Raw genomic sequence first — 24,906 nt, 5'->3', positions numbered from 1 at the left:
CATGAAGGAGCAACTAACAACACTTTCCTGACTGAAGCTATTTGCATAATTGAGTCAATGTGTTTTTTTACCAGGATCCAAGTTGTGATTTTAAAACATTTTCTGGATAATAAATGCTATTGGAATATAGGATGTTCTTCTATTGGTATCAGCAAGATTGTTTTTTAAAAATAAAAAGTAGGTGTGACTTTTCCTGATTTGCCCTTTAAAATTTAAACCCATCAACAATTAAATAACTATTCCAGATAATTTTTTTCTGACCATTAATGTATTATTTCTGAATCTACTTTTGAATTTTGTGTAAATCACTTTTCTTCATCTTCTGGTCTGTTCTTTAATAGCAAAATATTATTAACTTTCCTTGAATTTTATTTGGTGCCTTTATTTTTATATATCCTTAGTGGATAAGAATTGTATATGTCTGGTTTAGGGTTTAATAAATGTAATTCTTTACTGTAAACCATAAAAATTAAATCTGATTTTAAAGGTTATTGCCTCATTGCTACACGAAAACACTATACTGTATTTAATTATTGAATATAGTATCCCAGTCCCATTTTTCATAAAATTTTATGTATGTGTTTAACTTGAAGTCCATGTGTTAAGCAAAATTATATATTCTATGAAAACTGAGAAATGGCAAGTGACCATATGCCTAATTTTCACTTGTGAGGTTCTTATTAATACTTTCTTAAAAGTAATGCTTTTCAAGGAACAAAGTAAAACAGTTGTATGTCATGAGACCCAATCATGGTCTCACAAAGGGCTGTCTTCATTAATACGTCAATATACAGATTTTAACATTGTTTAAATTGTGGATTTGTTTGAAATCCATACAGAACTCATATATTCTCTTAGGACTGTGAAAAATTCAAGCATTGGAAGTATTGGAGTCAAGTGAAAATACTTAGGAGAAAGCATTATTGCAGATGTATTTTTTCTGTTATGTTCAGTTGCTAAGTTGTGTCCGACTCTTTTTTTGACCCCATGGACTGAGCCTGGTGGCTTCTCTATCCATGGGATTTCCCAGGCAAGAATACTGGAGTGGGTTACCATTTCCTTCTCCAGGGGATCTTCCTCTCCCAGGGGTCAAACCCACATCTCCTGCATTGGCAGACAGATTCCTTGGCTCTGAGCCACCAGGGAAGCCCATGTTTTATTTTGCATTGTGATAAAACTGAACAGTTGAGCTGGGAGTAGGGGATGCCGGTTGGGGAGGTGAGACCCCCTTATGCTTGCTGCTGCTGCTGCTAAGTCACTTCAGTCGTGTCCGACTCTGTGACCCCATGGACTGTAGCCGCCAGGCCCCTCTGTCCATGGACATTTTCCGGGTAAGAACACCAGAGTGGGTTGCCAAGCCCTCCTCCAGGGGATCTTCCCAAATCAGGAATCGAACCCGAGTCTCTTATGTCTCCTGCATTGGACATACTCATGGTAAAAAAAAAAAAAAAAAAGAAACAAAAGAAAGAAAGATTACCAGAAGTCATAAGGTTAAAGGTAGAAATCCCTTCCTTTGTCCTTTCTTTTGACCGCCTGGCTCCATTTCTGTGATTTAACTCATGTAAAGCTGTTTGGCATCCTTACAGAAATGTTCTGTTTATTGCCTGTTTCTCTTTTACACAAATGGGATTATAAAATACATTCTAGGTCACAATAAACTATTTTACATCCAATGTTACTACCTTCTGGATGAGCTTTTATATTAGTACTTATAGATACACTTAATTTTCTTTAAGTGGCTGAGTCCTATGACTGAGCCTTAATTGACCTACGTAATCCTTGTACATACATCTTTGTGCTCTTGTGTACATCTGTAAAGACACATTTCAAGAAATGGAATTTCTGGACCAAAGAACATGAGCTTTCTTACTATGATGAACACTGCTATATTGCCTATTAAGGAAACACGTCAGATATCATCATAATTGATACAACTGAACATTGAAGTTCTCAGAATTCTATGTGTACTATATTGGCCATTCCCTTATGGAAACTGAGTATTCACTTAATATCTAATAGTTTCTAAGTTGTCAAGTTTTCCTGAGCCATTCATAGTCATGCGGAAGACTCTTTCACTTTGCTGTCATTCAAATTTCCTAAAAAGGATATTTATTAAAAAATTTTTAAAATCTACAGGTTACATTTTAAAAACCCACTCTTCTCAACTTTTTAATATCTAAGGAATTAAAACCAAGCCTTTCTGATAAAAGTCTAAGATGTTTTAATATGTTAATCTTATATTTTAGAAAATATGACTCTGAAGTTTAAAAAATTTTTTTCTCCTTGAGTTATTTTTAGGCATAGTGACAATCAATATTATGTTTACTACTTGAGTATAGTGTTTTCTAAAGCAGTTACTTGCTGTATTTTTTAGAGCACATAATATGGTGTTATTTGCTGTTCAGTTGCTCAGTTGTGTCCAACTCTTTGTGACCCCATGGACTGCACCACACCAGGTTTCTCTGTCCTTCACCACCGCCCAGAGTTTGCTCACACTCGTGTCCATTGAGTTGGTGATGCCATTCAACCATCTCATCCTCTGTCATCCCCTTTTCCTCCTGCCTTAAGTCTTTCCCAGCATCAGGGTCTTTTCCAATGAGTTGGCCCATCACATCAGGTGGCAAGAGTCTTGGAGCTTCAGCATCAGTCCTTCCAGTGATTTTTAATTCAGAGTTGATTTCCTTTAGGATGGACTGGTTTGATCTCCTTCCTGTCCAAGGGGTTCTCAAGAGTCTTCTCCAACACCACAGTTCAAAGGCATCAATTCTTCCACGCTCAGCCTTCTTTATGGTCCAACTCTCATATCAGTACATGACCACTGGGAAAACCATAGCTTTGACTATACAGACCTTTGTCAGCAAAGTACTGTCTCTGCTTTTTAATATGCTGACTAGGTTTGTCATAGCCTTTCTTCCAAGGAGCAAGCATCTTTTAATTTCATGGCTGCAGTCACCATCCACATTGATTCTGGAGCCCAAGAAAATAGTCTGTCACTGTTTCCATTGTTTCCCCATCTATCTGCCATGAAGTGATAAGACCAGATGCCATGATCTTAGTTTTTTGAATGTTGAGTTTTAAGCCAACTTTTCACTCTCCTCTTTCACTTTCATCAAGAGGCTCTTTAGTTCCTCTTCGCTTTCTGCCATAAGGGCGGTGTCATCTGCATATCTGAGGTCATTGATACTTCTCCCCACAATCTTGATTCCAGCTTGTGCTTCAGACAGCCTGGCATTTCATATGATGTACTCTGCATATGAGTTAAATAAACAGGGTGACAATATACAGTCTTGATATACTCCGTTCCCAATTTGGAACCAGTCTGTTGTTCCATGTCAGGTTCCTACTGTTGCTTCTTGAGCTGCATACAGGTTTCTCAGGAGGCGGGTAAGGTGGTCTGGTATTCCCATCTCTTTAAGAATTTTCCACAGTTTGTTGTGATCCACACAGTCAAAGGATTAAGCGTAGTCAACAAAGCAGAAGTAGATGTTTTTCTGGAACTCTCTTGCTTTTTTTTATGACCCAACAGATGCTGGCAATTTAATCTCTGGTTCCTCTGCCTTTCTAAATCCAACTTGTACATCTGGAAACTCTCAGTTCACATACTGTTGAGGCCTAGCTTGGAGGATTTTGAGCATGACCTCGCTAGCATGTGAAACCAGTGCAACTGTGTGGTAGTTTGAACATTTTTTGGCATTGCGTTTCTTTGGGATTGGAATGAAAACAGCTTTTCCAGTCCTGTGGCCACTGCTGAGTTTTCCAAATTTGCTGGCATATTGAGTGCAGCATTTTCACAGCATCATCATTTAGGACTTGAAATAGCTCAGCTGGAAATCCATCACTAGCTTTGTTCATAGTGATGCTTCTTAAGGCCCACTTGACTTTGCACTCCAGGATGTCTGGCTGTAGGTGAGTGATCACACCATCATGGTTATTTGGGTCATTAAGATATTTTTTGTATAGTTCTTCTGTGTATTCTTACCACTACTTCTTAATATCTTCTGCTTCTGTTAGGTCCATACCATTTCTGTCCGCAATTGTGTCCATCTTCGCGTGAAATATTCCCTTGGTATCTCTGATTTTCTTGAAGAGATCTCTAGTCTTTCCCATTTTATTGTTTTCCTCTATTTCTTTGCATTGATCACTTAGGAAGGCTTTCTTATCTCTCCTTACTATTCTTTGGAACTCTGTATTCAGATGGGTATATCTTTCCTTTTCTCCTTTGCCTTTCGCTTCTCTTCCTTTTTCAGCTATTTGTAAGGTCTCCTCAGACAAACATTTTGCCTTTTTAGCATTTCTTTTTCCTGGGCATGGTTTTGATCACCACCTCCTGTACAATGTTTTGAACCTCCGTCCGTAGTTCTTCAGGCATTCTGTCGATCAGATCTAATCCCTTGAATCTATTTGGCACTTTCACTGTATAATCATAAGGGATTTGATTTAGGTCACACTTGAATGGCTTAGTGGTTTTCCCCACTTTCTTCAATTAAGTCTGCACTTTGCAATAAGGAGTTCATGATCTGAGCCACAGTAAGCTCCCAGTCTTGTTTTTGCTGACTATATAGAGCTTCTTCATCTTCAACTGTAAAGATTATAATCAGTCTGATATCGGTATTGACCATCTGGTGATGTCCATGTGTAGAGTTGTCTCCTGTGTTGTTGCAAGAAGATGTTTGCTATGACCAATGTGTTCTCTTGGCAAAACCCTGTTAGCCTTTGCCCTGCTTCATTTTGTACTCCAAGGCCAAACTTGCCTTCCTCCAGGTATCTCTTGACTTCCTACTTTTGCATTCCAGTCCACTATGATGAAAAAGACATTTTTTTTTTTTTTTTGGTGTTAGTTCTAGAAGTTCTTATAGAACATTCAAGAAGGTTGAGTGGTCTTCATAGAACAGTTCAACTTCAGCTTCTTTGGCATTAGTGGTTGGGCATAGACTTTGATTACTATATCAAATGGTTTGCCTTGGGAATGAACCAAGATCATTCTTTCATTTTGAGATTGCAGAGACATTAGTTTGCCAACAAAGGTCCGTCTAGTCAAAGCTATGGTTTTTCTGGTAGTAGTATGGATATGAGAGTTGGACTCTAAAGAAAGCTGAGCACTGAAGAATTGATGCTCTTGAACTGTGGTGTTGGAGAAAACTCTTGAGAGTCCCTTGGACTGCAAGGAGATCCAACCAGTCCATCCTAAAGGAAATCAGTCCTGAATATTCATTGGAAAGACTGATGCTGAAGCTGAAACTCCAATACTTTGGCCACCTGATGCGAAGAGCTGACTCATTTGAAAAGATCCTGATGCTGGGAAAGATGGCTGGATGGCATCACCAACTCAATGGACATGAGTTTGAGTCAACTCCGGGAGTTGGTGATGGACAGGGAGGCCTGGCATGCTGCAGTCGATAGTGTCACAGAGAGTCGTACACTGAGTGACTGAGCGACTAAACTGCATTTTGCACTCTCTTGTTGACTATGAGGGCTACTCCATCTCTTCTATGGAATTCTTGCCCACAGTAGTAGATATAATGGTCATCTGAATTAAATTTGCCCATTCCTGTCCATTATAGTTCACTGATTCCTAAAATGTCAGTGTTCACTCTTGCCATCTCCTTATATTACACCTCATAACATTGTGAGATCTACATATAATGAATTTTAAACTGACATTTGTAATCAGCAATGGTGTAGTTTAATGGAACAACATTTCCTAACTGTATTTATTTTCTACCCAGGAAGCGTCAAGACAATCATGCCCATGAGAACTCTAAACCATTCAGGTAAACATTATATTTTTTAACTTTCCCCAAAATATGTTTTGTCATCCATATTATGAAGATTTTATAACTATTTTATTTAGATGCACTTTTCTGCCTTTTCCAAAGCTCTTGCAGCCAGCCTTAGTCTAATCAATGTTTTTAAGCTATAAAATATACTTATATTTTATGTTAACATTATATATAATACATATAACATTTTATGTTAACATTGTATTATATACTTGTAAATTATATCATATTATAATTTAACATATCTAAATAGAGAAATATGTAGTACACTTAGCATGTAAGTCATAAAACTTGGTTAGAAATAGGTCTAAATTTATTTTCATGAAGACTTTTAAAATTTTTATGATTTTATAAATAATATATATCAAAAGTTTTCCCTTAAATGCTCTTATTTTATCAAGATTAAGGGGGGTTTAAAAGGGTGACCAAAAGTTAAGAGATTTATGCTTATGACAATATGAAATTTGCAATTAATAACCTTTAATTGTGGAATTAGTATAACAGATATAAAAAGGATTTCTTGGAATAAACATATTTTCACTTTATCCAATTTCAGGCTGTATATTTAGGGTTGGTTTTAGTTTCTTACTTGATAACTGTTATTGACAATCTCTTTGTGTTTTGTTCTGTTTTATTTCAGACCATTTTGTCTTAGTGAAACTGACAGTTGAACTTTGCTCTAGTTGATGGGCAAAATTTCTCCTAGACTATTCATCATCCCAATTTCATCCTAGTTGAAAATATTCAAATGCCATAAGAAATCTTTATAGATTTGCACTTAGCTTTTGGATGGACATTTCTACAATGGAGAGAACTGTGTTATAGCCCCGGTCCAAGGACATTACCATCAAATGCCCACAGACTACGGGGTAGGTGTGGAAGGTTCCAAAGAGAAGGAGAACTCGGCAAGTTTGCAGACACCCTGGAACATGGAAGCAAGCAAGCTTTGAAAGGCACAGCTTTGAAGGCACTCCATGAGTCTGCACGGCTTTCAAGCAAACTAGCACTTGAGACCTTGTGTGACAAAATGGACACTGGGGACACAGCTCTAGGACAAAAAGCTACCTCAAGGTCTGGAGAAACTGATAAAGCATCAGGTAGATGGAGACAGGAACAATCAGCTGTTATTAAGATGAGCACTTTTGGCAGTCAAGAAGGACAGCGGCAACCACAAATTGATCCTGAGCATATCGGAAACACAGCATCAGCACAACTGTTTGGTTCTGGGAAACTGGCCTCACCTAGCGAAGTGGTCCAGCAAGTCACAGAGAAGCAATACCCACCACACCGTCCAAGTCCTTATTCATGCCAACATTCACTCTCTTTCCCTCAGCACTCGTTGCCACAGGGGGTCATGCACAGCAACAAGCCACACCAGAGCCTTGAAGGCCCTCCGTGGCTTTTCCCTGGCCCTTTGCCATCTGTTGCCTCTGAGGACCTATTTTCCTTTCCTATACACGGCCACAGTGGTGGTTATCCTAGAAAAAAGATTTCAAGTCTGAACCCTGCTTATAGCCAATACTCCCAGAAAAGTATCGAACAGTCCGAAGATGCTCACAAAAAAGAGCACAAACCCAAAAAGCCCGGCAAGTACATTTGCCCTTACTGCAGCAGGGCATGTGCCAAACCCAGCGTACTGAAAAAACACATCAGGTCCCATACCGGTGAGCGGCCATATCCATGTATACCTTGTGGTTTCTCTTTCAAGACGAAGAGCAATTTGTACAAGCACAGGAAGTCACATGCCCATGCAATTAAGGCAGGATTGGTCCCTTTCACAGAGTCAGCGGTATCAAAATTGGATCTAGAGGCCGGTTTTATTGATGTAGAAGCAGAAATACATTCGGACGGTGAACAGAGTACAGACACAGATGAGGAGAGTTCTTTGTTTGTTGAGGCTTCTGACAAAATGAGTCCTGGCCCACCCATTCCACTGGAAATGGCCAGCAGAGGTGGCTATCACGGGTCATTGGAAGAATCGCTGGGAGGCCCAATGAAGGTGCCGATTTTGATTATCCCCAAAAGCGGAATTCCTTTAACTAATGAAAGCTCTCAGTATATTGGCTCTGATATGTTACCAAATCCGTCTTTAAGTACTAAGGCTGATGACTCTCACACAGTTAAACAGAAACTTGCACTAAGACTGTCAGAGAAAAAAGGACAAGATTCTGAGCCATCTCTGAACCTTCTGAGCCCGCACAGTAAAGGAAGCACCGACTCTGGTTACTTTTCCCGCTCAGAAAGTGCAGAGCAGCAGATCAGCCCTCCAAACACAAACGCGAAGTCTTACGAAGAAATCATCTTTGGAAAATACTGTCGGCTTAGTCCAAGAAATACACTCAGTGTTACAACCACAAGTCAGGAGCGCGCCACGATGGGTAGGAAGGGCACCATGGACTCATTACCTCATGTCAACACCAGGTTAGATGTCAAGATGTTTGAAGATCCTGTTTCCCAGCTGATCCCAAGCAAGGCGGAAATTGATCCCAGCCAGACAGGCATGCTAAAATCCACCAAATTCAACAGTGAGTCAAGACAATCCCAAACGATTCCATCATCTATCAGGAATGAAGGAAAACTTTATCCAGCCAGTTTCCAAGGCGGCAGCCCAGTTCTCCTCGAAGCGCCAGTTGACTCTTCACCCCTTATTCGAAGCAACTCAATGCCAACTTCTTCAGCAACGAACTTAAGTCTTCCTCCTTCTTTGAGAGGAAGTCACTCATTTGATGAGCGGATGACTGGCTCCGATGATGTGTTCTACCCAGGAACGGTAGGCATACCACCGCAGCGCATGTTAAGGAGACAAGCGGCTTTTGAGCTGCCTTCAGTCCAGGAAGGGCACCTGGAGGGAGACCACCATGGCAGGGTGTCCAAAAGCATCACAGGTCCATCCTTGAAGGAAAAGAAGTTGATTCCTGGGGACAGGGTCGGCTATGACTATGACGTCTGCCGCAAACCCTATAAGAAGTGGGAGGACTCTGAGACGACGAAGCAAAGCTACAGGGATGTTTCCTGCATCAGCCCCTTGAAACATGGCGGGGAGTATTTCATGGATCCCTCGGCGCCATCCCAGGGCGTGCCAACCATGTTTGGAACCACGTGTGAAACTCGAAAACGCCGGAAAGAAAAGAGCGTGGGGGACGAGGAGGACACCCCCATGATCTGCAGCAGCACGCCCTTGGGCATCGCGACTGCAGATTACGAGTCCAAGCTGCAGATGCAGGAAGGCGCGAGGAGTGGGTTCGGCCTGGCTGGACAGGAAAACCCTTCTCATGGGCACTCTGAGCGCTTTGACCTGTGTCGACCCCCGCTGCAATCTGGGAGTCCCTCTCTCGGGTCGGAGGAGTCACCCTTGGCGGCTGATCAGGACAAGCAATCGGACGGAGCGGGCAGGAAGCCTCCCGGAAATGTGATCTCTGTGATTCAGCACACCAACTCGCTGAGCCGCCCCAATTCCTTCGAGCGGTCCGAGTCCGCTGAACTCGCGGCCAGCGCCCAGGAGAAAGCCTCGTCACCCTCCGAGACGTGTGACAGTGAGATCTCCGAAGCCCCGGTGAGCCCGGAGTGGGCCCCGCCCGGGGAGGGCGCAGACGGCGGGGGGAAGCCGTCCCCGGCGCCGCAAGTCCCGCCGCCGCCGCCGCCGCCCTACCACGCGCCTCCCCGGCTCGTGCGCCAGCACAACATCCAGGTGCCGGAGATCCGCGTGACCGAGGAGCCGGACAAGCCGGAGAAGGAGAAGGAAACGCAGAGCAAAGAGCCGGAAAAACCAGTGGAGGAGTTCCAGTGGCCCCAGAGAAGCGAGACCCTCTCCCAGCTTCCGGCCGAGAAGCTGCCGCCCAAGAAGAAGCGTCTGCGACTCGCGGACATGGAGCACTCCTCCGGGGAATCCAGCTTCGAGTCCACGGGCACCGGCCTCTCCCGCAGCCCCAGTCAAGAGAGTAACCTGTCCCACAGCTCCAGCTTCTCCATGTCTTTCGACCGAGAGGAGACCATGAAGCTTGCGGCGCCTCCCAAGCCGGATGAGTTCGGGAAGCATTCGGAGTTCTTGACCGTCCCCGCCGGTTCCTACTCACTGTCTGTCCCCGGCCACCACCACCACCAGAAGGAGATGCGACGCTGCTCATCTGAGCAGATGCCTTGTCCTCACCCCACGGAGGTCCCAGAAATTCGGAGCAAGTCATTTGATTATGGGAACCTGTCCCACGCGCCCGCAGCCGGGGCGTCAGCCGCCTCTGCGCTGTCCCCATCCCGGGAGAGGAAGAAGTGCTTTCTGGTGCGCCAGGCGTCCTTCAGCGGCTCTCCCGAGATCGCCCAGGGGGAGGCCGGTGCGGATCTGGGTGTCAAGCAGGAGCAGCTGGAGCATCTGCACGCCAGCCTCAGGTCCACGTGGCCCCACGCCGCGTGCTCCGTGCTCCCTCCCCTCCCTGCCGAGGACCCAGGGAAGCAGGTGGTGGGTCCCTGCCCCCAGCTGAGCTCAGGCCCCCTCCACCTGGCCCAGCAGCAGATCCTGCACCTGGACAGTCAGGAATCTCTGAGAAATCCCTTGATACAACCGACATCCTATATTGCAAGCAAGCACTTGTCCGAACAGCCACATTTGTTTCCCCATCAGGAGGCTCTCCCGTTTTCTCCAATCCAGAGCGCTTTGTTTCAGTTCCAGTATCCTACCGTCTGTATGGTTCACTTACCAGCCCAGCAGCCCCCCTGGTGGCAGGCGCACTTCCCCCATCCCCTTGCTCAGCACGCTCCGAAGAGCTATGGCAAGCCTTCTTTCCAGGCAGAAGTTCACCCCAGCTACCCCTTGGAGCCCTTGGCCGAACACACTGGAAAGAAATCCGCTGATTACACGCACACGAAAGATCAAACCTACCCGGGCTATTCAGGAACATCAGGGCTACCCTCAAAGAACCTCCTTCCAAAGTTTCCTTCCGGGGAGAGCACCAAGTCAACGGATACTCCCTCTGAGCAGGTTCTTCAGGAAGATTTCGCCTCAGCGAGCGCTGGGCCCTTGCAGTCCTTACCAGGAACAGTGGTTCCTGTTAGGATCCAGACGCACGTCCCATCCTATGGGAGTGTCATGTACACAAGCATTTCTCAGATGCTTGGGCAGAACAGTCCTGCCATTGTCATATGCAAAGTCGACGAGAATGTGACCCAAAGAACCCTGGTAACCAACGCGGCCATGCAAGGAATAGGATTTAACATTGCCCAGATGTTGGGGCAGCATGCAGGCTTGGAAAAATACCCCATCTGGAAAGTACCTCAGACCTTACCCCTTGGCTTGGAGTCCTCAATCCCCTTATGTTTACCTTCCACCTCTGACAGCGTGGCCACCCTGGGAGGCAGCAAACGTATGCTTTCTCCGGCCAGCAGCTTAGAACTCTTCATGGAAACAAAGCAGCAGAAAAGGGTCAAGGAAGAAAAGATGTATGGACAGATCGTGGAGGAGCTCAGTGCCGTGGAGCTGACCAACTCAGACATCAAGAAGGATCTCTCCCGCCCCCAGAAACCCCAGCTGGTTCGACAGGGCTGTGCTTCTGAGCCAAAGGATGGCTTGGCGTCAGGGTCTTCTTCCTTCTCCTCACTGTCCCCCTCCTCATCTCAAGACCATCCCTCTTCCAGCGTGCCCTCAAGGGAGCCTGGCTCCCGAGCATCCCCCCTGGGGCAGAAGTCGTCCAGTGGGCCCTCGGAAAGTAAAGAGTCCTCAGATGAGTTGGACATTGACGAGACAGCCTCTGATATTAGCATGAGCCCTCAGGCCTCCTCCTTGCCACCTGGGGACAGTCAGCTCGAAGAGCAAGGCAAGAGCCAGAAGCTGCCTGCTGGTGTGTTGGGCCCCAGGGCCTCGGGCCCCAGTGCGAAAGTGGCGAATTCAACTCTTCTTTTCACGGACGTGGTAGATTTCCAGCAGATTCTTCAGTTCCCCAGTCTGCGGACAACAACGACTGTGAGTTGGTGCTTCCTAAATTATACAAAACCCAATTATGTGCAGCAGGCCACCTTCAAATCCTCCGTTTATGCTTCATGGTGCATTAGTTCCTGTAACCCGAACCCATCCGGATTGAACACCAAGACCACGCTGGCTCTTCTGAGGTCCAAGCAAAAAATCACTGCAGAAATTTATACTCTGGCTGCTATGCACCGGCCTGGAACCGGCAAACTGACGTCGTCAAGTGCTTGGAAGCAGTTTGCTCAGGTAACAAACTTTTGTTTCTGAAAGCCTTCTGTGTTGTGGATTTGATTGCTGAGCAGAATAAGGTAGTAAAGAATGTACAAACGAAAAGATACAAGTAAAGTGAAGGCCAAGGTGGGCGGAATCCTCTGTAGACAGGCCTTAGCCACTGACCGTGAACTTGGTTATGAGGGTCTTAGGACTGTCCCAAGCAGAAACTATCTCCCTGGCCAGGTGCTGAGAAATCGCACCACAAGGACTAATTCCTTAGAGTTCCTCCCACTTTCCGAATGACCTGGATTAGTGACCTAGGAAATCGACTTTTTGTTGATGTGAGGAATTCAGGAAATTGTGAAATGAGGACATAGAACATGGAGTGAGCACTAGAGAGGAAAGATCCGGAAGGTATCAATTACAAATTGGTTCTTGCCAAGGGCATTTATCATCTGCCTCTGCAGAGATTGCATCTGAATCCTGTGCTTCTGTAGCTGTTGACCTTTGACATGCCCTGAAGGGTATTCAGGGTAGAGAGTGAGGCACTCTGTACTCTAGGGAAACTGGTGGAACAGGTCTTTAGATAGATATTTTCAGAAACTGATTCCCTGATTCCAATCCTTGTTGTTGTTCAGTCACTCAGTCATGTCCAACTCTCTGCAACCCCGTGGACTGCAGCACACCAGGCTTCCCTGACCTTCACTACCCCCTGGAGTTTGCTCAAACTCTTGTTCATTGAGTCAATGATCCTATCCAACCGTCTTATCCTCTGTCACCCCGTTCTCCTCCGACCCTCAATCTTTCCTGGCATCAGGTCTTTCCCAAAGAGTAGTTTCCAATCCTTGCATCTCCTCTTATCTAGAAAAGTACTAAATCCCTTCATGGTGACGTCAGCTCCTCGTGACTGGCAGAAAACCTTTTGTAAGAGTGCTTGATGGCATTGAACTCCCCCTTCACCAAAATCTTATATATTGACCTTCCCCCACTACCACTTGGGCTTCCCTGGTGTCTCAGAGGGTAAAGAATCCTCCTGCAATGCAGGAGACCTGGGTTTGATCCCTGGGCTAGGAAGATCCCCTGGAGGAGGGAATGGCAACCCACTCCTGTGTTCTTGCCTGGAGAATCCCATGGACAAAGGAGCCTGGCAGGCTGTAGTCCATGGGGTCGCAAAGAGACGGACACGACTGACCAACTCACACACACATACACTAACTCTTTGGAGCAGTTTCTCAGGGCTATCTAAAGTGCTATCTCCTGGGTTGCAGTCCTCATTTTGCCCCAAATAAAACTCAACTCACAACTCTCACATTATGCATCTTTTTTCAGTCGACGAAGGAGACTGCAGGATGTCAGAACTGAACTCTGCAAACTTCTGGGGGAGGGGTTTTTCCCATTGACTATACTTTTTACTAAAATTTATTTTATATTTATAATACATATTATTTCTCTCAACTCATTTTTCCAAGGATTACTGGGTTTGCTTCTGCATGAACAATTATTGCCTTACATGTAAAATTATAAAACTATTAATAAGGGCCATTTTGGAATTCATGCTAATAAAAAAGTAAATGGAGAATTTATGAAAATAAAATATATAAAATTTACAGTATATTTCAGTTACCATTTCTCTTTAATGACTTTTGAGAATATTTTGGAAATGCATAGAGATTGCTTGAATTGCTATTTCCAAAATAGCACTTGTTTTTAATGTTTTTATTAGTGTTGCATGGTATATGTGCTAGTGGGGTCTTGTTTTTAAAAGAATGTTGAATTTATTCTGTAGAAACTGTCATTCTTTTCTGATTTTATCCCCGTTGTCCCTTCTTTTATGTAGCCACCCTATGGCCTTTTAGTGTGGAATTTAGGCTAATTTCAGAGACCATGAAAGAGTGGAATATGTGGCCTTCCTCTGTGTTTTAGGGAATGCATACAAAATGATCCTCTCTTTTTTCCTGCAGATGAAACCTGATGCGTCCTTTTTATTTGGCAGCAAACTAGAAAGGAAACTAGTGGGAAGTATCTTAAAGGAAAGAGGGAAAGGAGATATTCATGGAGATAAGGATATTGGATCCAAGCAAACTGAGCCTATTCGAATTAAAATCTTTGAAGGAGGGTAAGGAAACATAAGTGCAAATGTCAACTATTCTGTTAGACATCAGAATAAATGGTCCTGAGTGTCTTTCCCTGGTGGCTCAGACGCTAAAGCGTCTATGCCTACAATGCGGGAGACCCGGGTTCGATCCCTGGGTCAGGAAGATCCTCTGGAGAAGGAAATGGCAACCCACTGCAGTACTCTTGCCTGGAAAATCCCATGGACGGAGAAGCATGGCAGGCTACAGTCCATGGGGTCGCAGAGAGTCGGACATGACTGAGCGACTTCACTTACTCACTTATCTGTGTGGAAAAATGTCATATCTCCTCTGGTCCAAAGCATAAAGCAAATTCTTTTTCTATACACATTTCTGAAGTCTGCTTGGTAATAGATAATGAGTTCATGCCCATGCTTTCATGACTTGCTTTTAATAAAAATGTCTTAATATATATGCTTTGAACTTCTGCCTTAAATTTTCATACCTCTAACTTAAATTGCTGGACTTTTGACGTCATCTAAGTTTGTTCATTCTTTCGTATTATTTTTACAACCACTTGTGTTAACTAATGGACATGTTTTTATTTTGTGCTTACAAAAATGCAATCTTGCACACTCATGTATGTACCTGGAAACTAGTTGGTTTTATTGCTTTTATTATTACCTGAACTCCAGATGTATGGGATTTCACCAGTTCCTGCCCTACCCTCTTTTTGTTCCAGGACCCAAGCCAGAGCACCATCTTGCATTTAGTTGTCATGTTTCCCCAGCCTCCTCTGATCTGTGATAGTTTCTCTGTCTTTAGAAATTTCTTTTTAAGAATTCTGAGTTGCAGAAACTCAAATGAAAAGGTTCAGCGACTTTGTTATCTATCTAGTTAAGAAAAATTACATGTGTGTGTAATGTCAAGTTTTAGATTTTGATAGAAAAGTATCTTCAATCCAGTCACATTGGAGAAAAAGCCAAGATATTTGCTTTAAAATGTAAAAAATTTAAAGGACATTAACCACATTTGGGGATTGTCATGTAATTACCTTATCTCTACAGCAGATCTATAACTTACAACTTTCCATGAGCATGAATTTATTCTAATTATATTTGGAGGACAAAGTAATGTTTTCTCTTTGACTCTAAATTGTTAAATGGTTGGTAATAAAAGATACCAGTTCCTCACATAGACTTACCATTTGGAGATAGAATTTGGAAGCTGGTTCCCTCATAGGGTTGGCCCCCTTTGGGTGGATGCCTGAGTATTGTCACCACTGAAACCATAGTTGTTTGTCGTCATGAAGCTTGTCTCAGTATTTTTTGACATTTCTCATCTTTTAACACAAACAAGAGAAACAGAGATAATATCTTTCCTCAGAGACCAAGAAGTTCCTGTGACTGAGTCGACCCTTGTGTCCAGCAGTCTTCTTCAGAGCAGTGCACTTGTGCTAGACAAGCGAGACCTTCACAGGTCTGCGTGCTTTGGGGAGCTCATCTCCACTAACAAAAGATGCAAATGAAAAGCATATGTGAACATTTTATGACTGTGTTTTGATGATCCGAAAGGATTGTGCCGATATTTCATTTCCTCTTCCTTTCATTGTCTCTTTATGGGCTATATCTCATTCATTCCTTAATCTGTGATCCAACTTCTGCCTGGTGGTGACCAGTTGTTTATTCCAAGAAATGTGTTAAAACCTCTTTATTTTGCCATTGCAAAGGGATAACTTCCAAAAAAAAAAATCACTGACCAAATTTTTAAGTGTGTATGTTTCCTATATTGTCTAATTCATAGACCTAGTAATTTCATTGTTGTTGTTTAGTTGCTAAGTCATGTCTGGCTCTTAGTGATCCCATGGACTGTAGCCCACCAGGCTCCTCTGTCCATGGGATTTCTTAGGCAAGGATACTAGAGTGGGTTGACATATTTTTTTCAAAAATCCATTAATTCTTATATCAAGTAGATTCATGGGTCTGCAAAACTTTTGAAGGGTAAATGTTTTATTTGTACAGATTTTTCTAATGCATTTATATTTTATACAGAACTTAATTTTCATTCTGGAAGCAAGTTAATCAGCTAAGGAATTAAAAATAGTATTATTTGAAAATAAAATGCATTTTCCATCAAGTATAATGATGCACCACAGGAAGCTTGAAGTACCCTTCCCTGAAGAGGAATTGCTGTCTATTAAATTATTTGTTTTATTCTGTAGTCCTTAGGTAGTTTCATCCAGTTTGGGGCAGAGAATAGTGGTATTAAAAGGTGACATATTGTGCAACTTTAGGTTCCTTTCTGCTTTATTACAAAAGACGATGAGATGAAAGATGAAGTTCAAAATAGCTTTGAAGAAAAAGTTGACTTTGGAAGTTCCTTGTAAAGGGGGAAAGATTTAAAGGACTAAAAATTATGTAAAATTGACTGTTGATATTTTTGATACTACTTAATTCTCACCTGGATTGGTACTGACTAAAAAATAGATAATGTTAAGATCAAATAGTATCCATAGCAGAGTTGATAGGATGGATTTTCTATCTTAAATATCCTGCAGTGGTTTGGACGAATGAAACTGAATTTGCTTTTATTCCTGATGATGGATTAGCTGGAACAAAATAGAGAAGTTTGCAGTGCTCTTAGAATATTTGAAAATAAACAAAAGAAAAAAAAAGACTAAATCTAAGGCCTTTAAGTCAGCCCACACTGAGTTAGGGCATTTGTAGGTCACTTTACCTTTGGAAGTTATAAAAAGAACCCTCACAAGAAATATCTTCGGTAGTAGACCCATAATTCTAGCCTGAGATTTAAGAGATAATGATATTCACTGAGTTATTCAGTAGAATGCCACTGTACGCTGTGATGGGGCATGTTGCTTTAAATTCTGAACAAAATGTGACTGATGGTGATCACTGGATAGGTTTTTTCCATGGATTATTACAGTGAATACCTAAGACTTTGTTCATCTTACTGATTTAATTAAACTGGATGACCTCAGACATCCTTTCAAACTTCTCTATAAATCCTCCCAGAAACAAAGGCAAATTTGATTGAAAAATAGAATCTCTAGTTTTCATTATGTAACGGTACCTTCCAGAAGCCACTTGAAATTTAGACTTCACTTCAGTACAGAATTACGGTCCTTGGGAAGAACAGATCAAATCTGTAGGCAACAGTTGGTGAGCTCAGCTCAGCCTGTGTAAGCTAGAAATTTCTGACTCTCGTGCCAGGATTGTAAAAATAGAGTAGAAACTTGCAGTGAAGAATTCTATAATCAGTTATATTTATTCTAGCAATTTAGAGGGGTATATGTGTTGTGCATGCACATCTTAGATGATGTAATGTTAACAAGTGATATGTGATGATTTAAGTATGCTAGTATAACTTTTTGGATGTTTCTTGGTATCCAAATCTGGAAGTAGTAAGGCCCACAGTGTTGCAACTCTTTGCAGCTTATATAAGCCCGTTTGAACTTCTGTACAGAGTCCATATAGTCACATTTCATAGAAGAGCCAACTCCGTTTTGAACTCCACATAGAAAAAAAATTCCTTTTATTTACAATGCCAAATCTGTTTCCAAGTTCTTTCAGGTACTGCATAGATTTCACTGGCTCTGTAGAAATAAAGTTGAATAATTGTAAAAGACCCATCTAAAATTTTGTCTCGCAAGTGATTAGCTTTTGGTTTTATATATAACATGTATGTGGAAACATGTTAGTATTTGGAATCATGTGAAGTATTTGGAAACACACTGAATTTTCCACTTTTTAACAGATATAAATCAAATGAAGACTATGTATATGTCAGAGGACGTGGACGTGGAAAGTACATTTGTGAAGAATGTGGGATTCGGTGTAAGAAACCAAGCATGCTCAAGAAGCATATCCGCACGCATACTGATGTCCGGCCTTATGTATGCAAGTTATGTAACTTTGCCTTCAAAACAAAAGGTACAGGTCTGATTTTTTTTTTTTTAAGAGGGAAAACTCTTTTTTTTCTTAATGGCTATTCCAGATTCTGAATACCATTTTGTAACTGTCATTGACAATTCGATGGTTTCTTTGTGAAAATGTGACACTCATGAAATGTGTTTTCTTTCTGTAAGTGGTCTGAGGATGTATGAGACAGTGAGGCTCCTTTTATGACTGAAGTAAGAGCTATAGACTTAGGTCCAGGCTAGTAGTCTCGAAGGAAGTGGCTAAGAATTGCCTGCATAGCTATTACTTCTTGTTGGAAATGTTATGTGGTCTAGAGAATCTTTGCACTGGTATTGAAATTCTGCAGGGAGACAACCCATTCTGGGGCATTAGAAAAGCAAGGCAGCAGCTGGGAAGCAAACATGTGCCCATGGTCAGTTTCAAGATTATTAATAATGCAGAGACCCACAGAGTCCCGGGTGGGCCCCTCCATCCACACTTGCATTAATTATGTATAGAAATTTGATCGCTTGTGTTCTGTGTATTTATGAGCTCAGAGACAATTTCTTACTCAGGCCACAGCTATTAATCTCATAAAACTAAGACTTGCCTTGAAATGATATTCTGTCTTTTAAAAATAAGTCTGTTTTTAACAGGTAGTCTTACCTGAAAATATTTTATACAAAAATGTTGCTTCAATCTTTTTTCTATCAGATTGTAGAATTATGAAAATGTTCATAAACCCAGTGTTTTCAGAATACAAGTAGTTGTGGAATAGAGGTGATTTGACTTCTATAGAAGTTTATTTTACTACATACTGTTAAAATATGCAGGAGACATGGGTTCAATCCCTAGATCAGGAAGATCCCCTGGAGGAGGAAATGGTAGCCCACTTCAGTATTCTTGCCAGGAAAATCCCATGGACAGAGAAGCCTGGTGGGCTACAGTCCATGGGGTCGCAGAGTCAGACGTGACTGAGCATACATAGATGCATGTGCACACGTAGAAATACTAATGAAACCCTATAGACACCCCACCACTAACCTTACACAAACATTTTCCGATGTTTTAACTTTAATTTGCATACTAATTAATCTGCTCCACTACCCATCAAGAAAAACAAATATCAAATAAAACTATCTTTGGTAGGGAAATATGTACCTACTTTCTTTTATACCCCAAACCCAAAATTGTCTTTATTGGTTTGTCAGAAATGTAAATGTGTTGCCTCTGAGCATATCTGTTTTTTCTTTATTAAAAAGATATTTATATTACAATTATGCCTCTTTGAAGCCACAAAAAGGGGGAGGGAATGTTCATTTGCATTTCAAAGGAGATAAACATGAGGTCCTTTAAATACCATCCACTTTTGCACAATCAAGCCTTTTATGTAGAACTTCAGTAAGAGACTCCCTAGGACATAAAAATATATAAACTTTGGTTTTAGGAAATAAAGCAGATCCACTGGTCATTACAACTGGTATTTCCTGGGCGTGTGAGTTGACTGTGGGCATAGCCTCCTGAAACTACCTGAAGAAATGTCACATGGCTAGATAGTTCTTTTTTATCATGTTAAATTTGGCTCTGAACCATTGTCTTGGAGTTTTAGCAGAAAATAACTTATGCTTGATCATTATCGGAGTTTCCTTGTAACCCTTTGGAAAAGTACAAATGTCTTAGGATCTTGAAAAGAGCAAATCATCCTGGGAAGCCCCTCACCAGTGTTCACTTCCAGCCAGCTGCTTGTCGTCACACCATCTGAGTACAGAATCAAAGTGCTCTTGTAGGACTGGTACCTCCTCTTTGCCTGTATCACTTCTCCAGGCACCCTTTCCTGCCATCCTGCTGCTTTCTCTTTGCTATAATTCTTCGGACATTCAAGACTTCAGTAAGCCAAAGTCAGGGCAGGGTCATTTCTGAGCCAGATTTCTAACTATAAACCTACCCTGAGGATGAGAGCCCAAAGCCTGAGTGCGTACTTGAAACAGGAAGAAAGAAAAATATAAGAGAAGAAGCACATATGAAGATCTATCTTGACTTAACTAACTTCCACATCTATCCACGTACACAGATTATTTGCACCCTTACAGAAGCAGATGATTTCCACTAATTTACAGGTTTTGAAATTCTTGATAATCATGCGCTGTGCTTTGTCTGACTCTTTGCGACCCCATGGACTGTAGCCCGCCAGGCTCCTTTGTCCATGGGGATTCTCCAGACAAGAATACTGGAGTGGGGTGCCATGCCCTCCTCCGGGGGATCTTCCCAACCGAGGTCTTCTGCATTACAGGCTGATTCTTTACCCTCTGAGCCACCAGTGAAGCCCAACAATACTGGAGTGGGTGACCTATCCCTTCTCCAGGGGATCTTCCCAACCCAGGAATCGAACCAGGTTCTCCTCCATTGCAAGTGGATTCTTTACCAGCTGAACTACCAGGGAAGCTCATGATAATTTGTCTATAAGAATTTTTGAGACCTTTAGAAAAATTAGAGGTATGATTTTTTGGTACATAAGAGCAATATGGGCCAGGAAGTATTTCCATGTTTGGAGTTACAAAAATAGCACATTAAATTTGTAGGAATATAAGCAATAAGCCAAATGTTAAGGATTCCCTGGTGGCTCAGATGGTAAAGAGTTTGCCTGAAATGTGGGAGACCCGAGTTCAATCCCTGCGGTCAGGAAAATTCCCTGGAGAAGGAAATGGCAACCCACTCCAGTATCCTTGCCTGGAAAACCCCATGGACGGAGGAACCTGGGGGGCTACAGTCCACAGGGTCGCAAAGAGTCAGACACAACTGAGTGACTTCATTTTCCCTAATTAAAAAATAAAGTAATATAAATAAAATAATAAACAACAGTGCCCCAGTTTAGAGTTGTGGCTCATATATTACATTAATAGTAAGCCAAAAACTCCTGCAAGAGGAACAAACTATTCCAGCAAGCTGGATTTCAGCAAGCTCAGCTGGTAAAGAATCTGCCTGTAATGCAGGAGACCCCAGTTTGATTCCTGGGTCAGGAAGTTCCCCTGGGGAGGGGATAGGCTACACACTCCAATATTTTGGGGCTTCCCTGGTGGCTCAGATTGTAAAGAATTCACCTGCCATGTGGGAGACCTGGGTTCAATCCCTGGTTTGGGAAGATCCCCTGGAGGAGAGCATGGCAACCCACTCCAGGATTTTTGCCTGGAGAATCCCCACGGAGAGAAGAGCCTGGTGGGCTACAGGCCATAGGGTCACAAAGAGTTGAACACGACTGAGCGACTAAACACAGCACAGCTGTGGAATTCCACATGATATGGAATTTTATATATATATATATATAATTTCATAGATCCTAAGTCAGAGGTGATTGATCAGTGTTTTCATAATCTCTCACATTCTGTTTAGAAATTATATAAATCTGTGGAAGCACATGGTCTTCCCAGGTGACGTAATGGTAAAGAACCCACCTGCCAATGCAGGAAGGAGATGCAGGTTTGAGCCCTGGGTCAGGAAGATCCCCCAGAGAAGGAAATGGCAACCCACTCCAGTATTTTTGCCTGGGAAATGCCATGGACAGAGGAGCTTGGAGGGCTGCAATCCATGGGGTCACAAAGAGTCGAACACAACTTATCGACTGAGCATGCACATGTAGAAACACACATATATATGTAATTAGGTACATGTGTAGTTATACAATCATCCCTCCTTATCCATGAACTCTGAACCTACAGATACAGAGGGCATCATACTATAGCATTTATACTACACATAAAGGACAGTTGTCTATAACTATTTGTGTATGGAAGATGCAAGAGTTTGGGCTTATGCTATGTCGCTTCAGTTGTGTTTGACACTTTGCGACCCTATGGACTGTAGCCCACCAGGCGCCTCTGTTCATGGGATCTTCCAGGCAAAAATATTGGTGTGGGTTGCCATTTCCTACTCCAGGGAATCTTCCCAACTCAGGGATCAAACCCCAGTCTGTTATGGCCCCTGCATTGGCAGGCATGTTTTTTATCACTAGCAACCTGGGAAGCCTATATCACCATCATAGTACATTCTTTGTTCTTAGAACAGTGGAAATTTCAAGATAAATAAGGAATTTTGCTGCTCTGGAACTTTAGAAGTTGCTGTCATAAACTCTGCTAATATATATCAGATGGATAGAAGCTAAATACTAAGATTAATGTTCCCAATAAGTAGTTAGCTAAGTATTTGTTTGGATCTTTGAATTCATTTACAGGATTGGCCCCAACATCGTTTTGTGTTTATTTTTTCTTCTGACAAGTGAGCATCCTGCCAGTTTAATCTATATCTGATTGATGATAGGAGGTCTGGGGTCCAGGGACGATGTTGATTACAATAGTTTACTCTAAAATTGCTCAGAGATGTGTGACCCAGCTTGTGTCACCCTGTTTATGTGGAGCCCAAGAAGGCAGACCCAACGGGGCCAAAGATATTGGATCCTCTCTCAGCCAGAAAAGTGTGGGATTCTGTCATACTTGAGTCTACACCTGAAATAATATGAGCCTAGACTTCCCCAGGTCTAGAACAAAGACGACCTGAGACTGGGCTGAAGCTGTTGGGGGTTCATATCTTCAGAAGCCAAATTGTTCCTCTTAGGTTTGAGGCAAGGAGCAGGGGGTAGAAACAAACTTGTGTTATTTCAAGTTGGTTCGTTTCACACTGAATTTTGGAGCAGTCATCACATTTTGGTAACCAATTAATTGCTCTTTTTTTTTTTTTGGCTGTATTTTCTAGGAAACTTAACGAAGCATATGAAATCTAAAGCACACATGAAGAAATGCCTGGAGTTGGGAGTCTCAATGACATCAGTCGATGACACCGAAACCGAGGAAGCAGGTATTCACACTTTGGTTGACTGACCTCTTTACTCTGCATGCTGGAGCTGTGCAGCCAAGGTGGTAAAATAAATATAGGTATAAAAAAAAAAACTGATCACGTTTCATTTTACTAAATACTAAACATAGAAGAGAAGTCTGACGCATTGAATTGCTTGAGACCTAGCAAGAAGAAATCCATTTCAGTTCTGGCTGAAGAGGTAGAAATGCCTTAATGTGAAAATAATTCTATTATTAGAATAGAACCATAAAGGAAATCTAATTGCACTTAAGTTGTAATGGTGATTTAAATTTTATGATACTTTTTGGGAAATTTGAAAAGCATTTTAATGTCTTATTTTTTTGACCGAGAGGAAATCTAGTAGGAAAAAAAGTCCATCAATAACCTCAGTAGAAAATCTGGGGATCAGCTGGACCTCTTGACTTGTAGAGACAGGTTCTTGCTTTTCTTTTTCCTCTAATATCATCATTAACATTATGTACCCACTTATTGAGGGTTTTCGATGAGTGGAATGATGCCTGAGCTAAAAGTTCCTACTCTGGAGGCCATATTGTAGGTGGGAATGAAACCAGATAGCTACATAAAAAGATAAGAACCAGTGTCACAGAGGTAAGTGCTAATGTTATAGGCATTCAGAGATGACCATCTTTAGGGGCTGGAGGATCGAGGAAAGCTTTTGGAAAGAGATGGCATCTGAATTAGCTTCTAACCTTCTTGTCTGAATCTTGATGTTCACTCTCTTTGTTCAATTGCTTCAGAAACGATGGAAGATTTGCACAAAGCAAGTGAGAAGCATAGCATGTCCAGCATTTCAACTGATCATCAGTTCTCAGATGCCGAAGAATCGGACGGTGAAGATGGAGATGATAATGACGATGATGATGAAGACGATGATGACTTTGATGACCAAGGAGATTTGACACCAAAAACAAGATCAAGAAGCACCAGTCCCCAGCCTCCTAGATTCTCCTCCTTGCCTGTGAATGTTGGCGCTGTGCCCCACGGGGTTCCTTCCGATAGCTCCCTGGGGCATTCTTCATTGATCAGCTATTTGGTTACGTTGCCAAGTATTCAGGTTACTCAGCTGATGACACCAAGTGACTCATGTGAAGATACTCAGATGACAGAATACCAGAGGTTATTCCAGAGCAAAAGTACAGACTCAGAACCAGACAAAGACAGGTTAGACATCCCCAGTTGTATGGATGAAGAGTGCATGCTGTCTTCAGAGCCGGGCTCCTCCCCACAGGACTTCTCACCCTCCAGCCGCCATTCCTCACCAGGATATGATTCTTCACCCTGTCGAGATAATTCACCAAAGAGGTGTCTGATACCCAAAGGGGATTTGTCACCCAGAAGACATTTGTCACCTAGAAGAGATCTGTCACCCATGCGACATCTTTCACCAAGAAAGGAAGCCGCCTTGAGAAGAGAGATGTCGCAGAGAGATGTTTCGCCAAGAAGGCATCTGTCCCCAAGGAGGCCAGTGTCACCTGGGAAAGAAATCATGGCCAGGAGGGACCTCTCTCCCAGAAGAGAGAGAAGATACATGACCACCATAAGGGCAGCATCTCCCAGAAGGGCTTTATACCACAACCCACCGTTGTCCATGGGGCAGTATTTGCAAGCAGAGCCAATTGTATTGGGGCCTCCTGTAAGTATCCTTAGTTTTCTCTTTCTAATATATAAGCCCAAGCCTATTGGAGCCTCTTGATGACATACTGGTGTGAAATTTATGATGACATGGGTATCTCTCATGGGGAGGAGTGAACTTGGTTACTGAAAATAGCAGGAAGGCATTTTTATCACATGCTATTGTCAATCTCACGGCTGTGGCGTTACCCCAAGTGTAGTATTGCATCAGAGAAGAGCATTTCAATCTGGTAATGACAGGTGAGACCTCTCTGAACGCTTTCTAAGTTTAACTCGTTATAGGCAGGAGTTGAAACCTTGGCATGAGTGGAAAAGGTAAAAAGTCTTTGGAATGACATGACTCCCTAGACAGACACTCTTAGGGATATTTAGGTGTCATTTATCTAACTCTCTACCAGGTGAAAATTCTGATTCAGGCATTAGCATTGACTCTCAATCCAAAAAAATGTTTTTTAAATAAACTAATTACTTTGCTG

At 42.4% G+C, this 24,906-nt stretch overlaps 1 protein-coding gene across 6 annotated transcripts in view; it reads left to right on the top strand.

Annotated features, from left to right (window-relative positions):
- HIVEP2 (HIVEP zinc finger 2) overlaps nucleotides 1-24,906 on the top strand; it is a 206,158-nt gene that overhangs the window by 172,549 nt on the left and 8,703 nt on the right. For all 6 annotated transcript variants that reach the window (XM_043457250.1, XM_043457246.1, XM_043457248.1 and 3 more), the window contains 6 exons: nucleotides 5,727-5,771; nucleotides 6,421-11,976; nucleotides 13,905-14,059; nucleotides 17,790-17,965; nucleotides 22,676-22,777; nucleotides 23,536-24,431. In XM_043457250.1, the coding sequence (XP_043313185.1) occupies nucleotides 6,808-11,976; nucleotides 13,905-14,059; nucleotides 17,790-17,965; nucleotides 22,676-22,777; nucleotides 23,536-24,431 (6,498 nt within the window). In that variant the 5' untranslated portion in view covers nucleotides 5,727-5,771; nucleotides 6,421-6,807. The remainder of the gene's footprint in view (nucleotides 1-5,726; nucleotides 5,772-6,420; nucleotides 11,977-13,904; nucleotides 14,060-17,789; nucleotides 17,966-22,675; nucleotides 22,778-23,535; nucleotides 24,432-24,906) is intronic.

This window comes from Cervus canadensis, chromosome 33 (assembly GCF_019320065.1).
Source record: "Cervus canadensis isolate Bull #8, Minnesota chromosome 33, ASM1932006v1, whole genome shotgun sequence".
Classification (NCBI taxonomy): domain Eukaryota; kingdom Metazoa; phylum Chordata; class Mammalia; order Artiodactyla; family Cervidae; genus Cervus; species Cervus canadensis.
This window is presented reverse-complemented; position numbering and strand designations above follow the sequence as displayed.